The 6,915-nt window shown below is 45.1% G+C and overlaps 1 protein-coding gene across 1 annotated transcript in view; it reads left to right on the top strand.

The window, feature by feature from the left end:
* The window catches only part of T265_10603 (hypothetical protein), a gene marked incomplete at both ends in the record, with an annotated part of 48,828 nt that overhangs the window by 35,115 nt on the left and 6,798 nt on the right, over window positions 1-6,915 (top strand). The window contains 3 exons of the mRNA XM_009177024.1: window positions 1,270-1,354; window positions 1,459-1,623; window positions 3,473-3,607. Coding sequence (XP_009175288.1) covers window positions 1,270-1,354; window positions 1,459-1,623; window positions 3,473-3,607 — 385 coding nt within the window. The remainder of the gene's footprint in view (window positions 1-1,269; window positions 1,355-1,458; window positions 1,624-3,472; window positions 3,608-6,915) is intronic.

The raw sequence follows: 6,915 nt of genomic DNA, 5'->3' as shown, positions 1-6,915 counted from the left end.
CTAGGCCAGCGATTCATCTGGTAGTGAACTATGATGCACGGATTAAAACTTGCAGTGCCAAATTCGTATAACTGTCGTTGACGTCATTGTGAGCAAACTATTGCATCAAGGCACGCTTGAGTGCCTTGCAGGGGGGGGGGGGGGAAATCAGGTTCTGTCACTCTCATCACATAGAGTCCATCATGTATTTTACGTGGCTGAAATGTTTTCAATTGTGTGTTCCTTAGGGGCAGTATATTCCATAAATATCTTTTTGCCGCATTACCATCTCATAGTTATTTATGGTCCAAGTCTTCATTGAAATCTGGATTTCTGGCAATGTCTTAGCCTTTGCGATTACTTTAGGTTGAATGACAGCAATGTACTGAACTGACGCCGCACACAGAAAATGAAGCGGCTCACTGGTGGCAGATAGTTGTACATCGGGATAGAGTGTTTCTCAGTTTATTACTGAGCTCTGTATTCCCAGTGTATTAAAAATACGTTGAGGAGCACCTGAACTGTGTCTTACTCGGAGGTTTGGCCTAACCAGGCTTCCGGCTCAAGACGAAAACGGGTTTTAACAGAGCCAAGGAACCTTTTGTTTCTGGTCGCCGTTAGACTGGACGTGGATTTTGAAACCGAACGGCACCAGTGAATGTATTGCGTACGTTCTGGTCTTCCCTCGTTCACGAAACAGGCATCTTTCTTCATGAGTAGTCTTCCTCTGTGAGCGTTGGTCTTCGCACTACGTATCATTGTTTCGAGCAATGCGCCGTACCTATCAACTTACGGATTCAGTTTTGGTGTGCCAAGACCCACAACCTTGATATTTTGAGCCAAGGACTAATAGTTCCAAAGATACTTCTGGCAATTTTTGCGGATTGGGCAGTTAACTACTTCCGGACGAAAGCTGACGAGTCGAACTATGTTCGTTTCATCCTATCTAGCATTTGAAATGGATTCAACGTCCCAAATCAAACCGCCATACTACCACGTGTAGGTTCTTTTGTTCATGGCTGTAATGTAAAGTTTCCTTGTCGATCGTCAGGGGAATTTCTTAGCTTGTAGAAAGATTTCCTTCAAAGCATCCCTTGGATGGATGGGGAGTGGTGTATTCACAGTCTAGATACGGGAATCGCCAAAACTCTTTCATCCTGGCATTACCCATATAGAAATTTAATACATAAATATGAAACTGGGTACGTTTGACCACTGTATACCTGTAGCAGATGTTTACACACAATCGGATGGCAGGCTCTCATGCACCCGATTCCTCATTCTTTTCAGTTACGATCATAATGGGCACTGTCGTGGGCGAGCTACTTCTCCTCTGCCATTGTGTTCTCGACTTTCTTGGGACTTTTCCGACCAGGTTAGATTTAATTAACTTCCCTGTTTGCTTCATTCATCCTCGTTTGCACCCTATTTGTTATCCGATCGATTTCCGTATTCTGTTGTCCTCGTTCTTTCGTGCAGTGCATCGATGCGATGAAGACAGCTCTGAAGGTAGTAACCAATGTGATCAGTGACGTACATCTGCACGTTTTTCCTCACCGAGCCTACGGGAAGAGTTTTATTGCAGCGCAGCGTCTTTCACCGGATGCTTATATTCAAATGGCACTGCAACTGACTTATTTCCGAGTAAGTCAACATGTATCCACTGATTAAGTGTTTGTTTCACACCATCATATCTGTCCGGTATCCTTCTGCAATTTGGCTTGTGGATCGCGTTCAACACTACATCATACAGGTCCGTGGCCATCAGAACGGACGGAACATACTTCGTTCGTTTCGGCAAGATCACGCTTGATTTGCATGCGATACCCTAAATTCACTCTGAGACGTCTCGGAAAAACAGCAGATCAGCAAGGAATTGAATTCCCAGAATGCTTGTACACTACCTTCTCTATTACGACAGTGCGGATTCGGTTGTATTAGAGAGGTCGTCTTATTGTGTGTGTGTGTGTGTGGGTGGGTGGGCTAGAATAGTCAAACACTGCATTAGCCATGTACCTCTACACAGTTATGCTGAAAATGGCGTCGTTACAAGAAAGGTCATCAAATATATGGTGTAGTCTGCATTCGAAAACACAGCTTTCAGGTCCAAAAATCTGAACGAGTGCTGGATCGATTGTTCCTCTTCGTCAATGCATGGGATGTGGCACAGTTACTCAGGGAATCGGTGGTTATTCCGTCTCGCTGATTAAGGTGGGACCACTTCCGCACCTCAGCACTGCTTATGAGCAAGCACACTGTGTGTGGTAGGATCATCCGATCAACTAACATGTTGTAGCCTCCAATCGAACTACGATTTTCAATCCACGACAAGTCTAAAATGGTGTGTTAACTGTACTGACTACCAATTAGAAGTAGTCTGATTGGAGCGACCACAACAGTCAACCACAACAACCTCTCCAGAGGCACGTTGTTTCGAAAGAGCTCCCGGTGAATCGTAACTGGAGCCGGTTAGCCGAGTGGTTAAAAGTGCAAGCCGTTTTTCGACGACCTGGGTTCGGATCTCGCCTTTAAATTGGATGCCGGTGCTCGTATTTGTTGTTTCACTGGAAAAGACGTAAAAAAAGATTTTGACGGTTCTTTCAGTGTTGATAAGGACCGAAACGATGGGAGCTCATTTTAAGGATCGAAATAATGAGACGAATTTAATGTAGTCACAATGGAAGAGTGGTTTAATGCTGTTCTGCGTTTTGTTTAGCTCCATGATGTTCTGTAGTCTGAAGCTCCAAGATAAACAGAGAACCACCAAAGGTCGTTGAACCCCGTAGTGTTGTCTAAAGACAACACTTAATGGATTTCGGAGCCTCTTGCACCATCGCCTACAGTGTAAAGTCTTTGTATCGTTTAGTTCCGGTGACCATGTGCGTAAAACTGCTGCTTGGACAGGTCACTGGTTTTGTGGCGAGTGTAGGCTTTGCTCATGGAGGACACTTTGAGAATTTAGGGAGTCGGAGAGCGATCTCCAAGAGCAATTTACGATGTCTTCTGGCATATTTGAATTTTTTGCGGCGTAGTTGATGGTACGCTTGATGCTGTGTTGATGAGTTGGTCCGTTTCAGTCTCTGGCGGAAAGTGCGTGCGACAAGCTTCCTTAATCTATTATGACTTTCCACCTGTTATTTTGTACGATAAATTTCCAAGAGTGGACTGATCGTCATACGTTAGCGGAACGTATGTAAAAAATCCTTCAGCTGTAGCACCCTTTCGGTGCCTAACTGCCATTTCAACCGAAGGTTGCACGAGGGCTGGGATACTATCAGGTTGCCCAAGCCTAGACAGGGGATGTCGAGAGGCAGAGGTCGGATTCGAACCACGGACCTTTCCGGTCAGTAAATTCGCGCTCTAACCACTCGGACCATCTCGCCTTCCGAAACGTATGTTGACACTGGTCAATCGCCATTTTGGTGATCCTTTTGCTTGTCATTTTGTCGTCACATTTCCTTCTTCTAGGTTGCATTATTGTAATCGTTTTCAGAATTCTGGAAGATTCTGCCTTACCTATGAGGCATCGATGACTCGCCTGTTCCGCGAGGGGCGCACGGAAACTGTCCGAACCTGTTCAAAAGCCTCCGTTGCTTTTGTCAGGGCAATGGAGGATCCTAATGTCGGAGTGAGTCACTGTTGCGTGTTTTTTTAATTGTTCCTGCGTGCGTTTCTTTTTGGAACCTGTGGGCAGATTATATCATGTGCGGATTCGTCTCGCTCTGAAGAGACGACCAGAAGTGGTCTCTTCTGAGAGGTAGTCTATCCTCAAGAGGAACCAATAAAAAAATGGAAAAATTACCTTCCAAAACTTTTCCATTAATAATTTTAGTTGTATACTGTCTCCTAATTCCTCGCATCGGATTCACACGTACCAAACTAGTTCGATACTGACTGTCGAGGTTTTCTGGAATGCCTTCGTCCGCAACGTCGACTATGCCCGGCCACTTCCAAACGCTGTCACTTTCTGATGCGGGCTCTTCGGTGTACTCAAAAGAGTGATCTGTACTTTCTCAAAAATGTTCGTATCCCCTGGTGCCTGCGCAAGCTGATGCACAATCTGCCGGTTTTAAATGAGCTTCAGTACTCATGCGCCTTGGTAATCAGATGCAGAATGGTGTCTGTTTAACATCCTTCATTGTTGTGCTTCGCGTACGTTTTTGAGCCTCCACGCCGATTCAAAAGTAGCTCCGATTCATTTAGACCAATCGTATGGATTGATGTATGTAGACAGGCTTTCAATGGGTCGCTACTAACTGCACTCCTAGTTTGGGTTGGAAAGGGCCACATACCTAGTGCAACCTGTAGCCGATCTTTTCTCTTGTCCACTGCCATAGCGAGCATGTGAATATGGTAAATCCCAGAAGGCAAGCAACAAATCGTTCACTGAAGTGGCGCTAGTGGCGCTTTCTAGGAAAACACTGTGTGAGGAGGTTTCCCTACTACTCATCATTGAACTCCTGCAGACTCAGTATCCTAATGTCTTCCCTGAACAAAACGGAGTTTCATACACTGTCCCGGGAAGTGCCGTACCAAAACAATCGCTCATCCTGGTTTTTACCAAGCAACGAACAAGAAATTTTAGTCTCGAAGGGAATAGAGCAAATGGTTCGGATCCAAAGCCATTTCTCGAATGGGCAGTCATCCTTTGCCGGCCCATCCAGATTATGGGACTTTGTGGTGTGGATATCTATGGTTGGCACTTAACGTCAGATGACGCGGTACATACTTTTCTGAAGCAAGTATTCAGGCGGTGAGTCAGCTCCGATGCCCACGATTTACAGGCCATCGATTTACAGTTCATACGTCTTATCGATTTCCCACTTTCTGTGGTTATCGTGTATGTCGTTAGCCTGCTGCTTTTGTGTACTTTTTATTGAGTGGTCCGCCAGCGAATAGTCGGCGCGCGCTTTGTCGACGCGTCAGCTATACGTCGGCCCGGTTACGGGTAACCTTGCTTTATTTTTACTGATGTTCGCCTCGCTCAGTTTCTGCAATTCGTTTTCAAGATTTACCACAGTTTTCCAATGCCTTTCCAGTAAGCTGTCTTTCACATCTCATTCGTTCGTATGCAACGGATGAAATGAACAATTGGATGAAGGTCTCCGTTGCACTGGCATCCGAAGATTATCGGATTCTTCTAGGTGACCATGTGATGTACCTTTCAATGTTTCTGGTAGTGGATAAGCAGTTGGAAAGCTGTACGGTTACCCTGCTGTTGCTGTTGATGACAATTTGGTGTTTATAGGTCGGGGATAGGACTATGTCATCGATGGAACGCAGGGTTAAGTCTTCAGGATTCAGCGATGTCTCTGTAGTAGGAAATGTAGGAATCGGGTCAAAGCTGGAGTCGGAAGCACGAAGGAAAGTACATGTGGTTGGCGCGGGAAAAGAGATTATCCGTGGGGACCTGCTCTCCTAATCTTTCTTACTGTAATGTTGTTTTTATGAAAGACTGTATGAAAGTGCTGATCAAAGAACACCCTATGAATGCTCCAGAGGTATTAGTGCTGTGGAACAGGTGAAAACTCAGGTGGATTCAGATATTGTGGCTTATAGCGAGAAGAAGGAACATGGGATGCCGCAAATTATGCTCGCACCGACGTAGCACTCAAAATCCTTTGCAAGTTCTGGAACGAGAAGGAAATATGCGTTGTATAGGTTTGTTTCCTTACAATGAGCGTTCGGCATATATAACACCAACAACAGGGAGTCCTATTTTACAGGAGTGTTGAATTTGTCGCCACTATTCTTACTCTGCTGGATCGCTGCTTTCTCGAGAATGTACACATGGACTACAGAATACCATATAACCAGGGGTAGGTTGCTGATTTGACACACTTCAAGTAGGCAGGTTCGCTACATAGTCGGCCATTCCCAGATTTCCACGGGTCTATGCACTTTAGGTAGTAATAGCAGAATGTGGTTGAGGACAGAGGACACAGAGGTGCGTGCAGGTGTGTGGATTAACGTGGTTGAAGTCCAGTATTAACTTCCATCCAGTTGTGCGGCTTGTGAATTGTGCACTTTTGACGTATGATTGAAACCGATCACCGATTAAAACCATGGTTTTCGATGCTGATTGTGACCCTTCGAAACTTCATTTCACCCGTTTGTGGGTCTGGTTAGTAAATTATGTCATTGAACCAGGAGAGAAACGCAAAAAAGTACGCTGGTGACTGCACAGTATATATGTCGGCGGAGCTACCTGACGTTTCCAAGAATGGTCGATTCTTTAGTTGGATATACTGTACAATCCCACGTATTTCCACTATGAACCAGCAAACGCAGAACCAAATGATTCTAGCTCCTTCGAACTGGTTTCGAAGACATTCTACTCATGAGTAGCGGAACACCTTGCCTAAAAATATCTTGGGTACCATGGATACTTTACTCATGGCCACTTCACTGTCAACAGACTACCAGATCGAAACCGAAAAACTCTCATGGGTGTCATGTAAGATTTCATTTCCTATCTAGTTGGGTCACCTTGTGGTCAGATCAAATCGATAATATTGAGGTGAAAAGTCCAAAAATGCGTAACGTGAACGAGGACAGTCACTTCTCATTTAAAGGTCTGCTGACTCCTATGAAGCTCCTTTTCAACCTGTTTGCTGTCCTGTTTGGTTTGATGGTGTTGAAGACTTTCGGTAATTTAGACGTAAAGTGGATTATGTTGGCCAGCGTTGATTACGGTGTCCATAGGCGGGATGGCGCAGCAACAGACGTCGATTAACACGATCGAAGGCATTCTTATAATTGTGAAATGGTGACCTTACGGCTTTCGTCCGTGTTCCAAGCCAAGTGCGAAAGATACGTGACGGTGTCCAGCGTATAGCAAGATTTCTGGTACGCGAACTGGTGTCCTCAGCCATTCAAATGAAATTCGGTTTCGATAGGATTATTCTCTGGAGCCGCCTAAAAGTACGGACACGC

Source organism: Opisthorchis viverrini (genome assembly GCF_000715545.1).
Source record: "Opisthorchis viverrini unplaced genomic scaffold opera_v5_387, whole genome shotgun sequence".
Taxonomy (NCBI): Eukaryota; Metazoa; Platyhelminthes; class Trematoda; order Opisthorchiida; family Opisthorchiidae; genus Opisthorchis; species Opisthorchis viverrini.
Note: the sequence above shows the minus strand (reverse complement) of the source record. Positions and strands in the feature narration are given on the sequence as shown.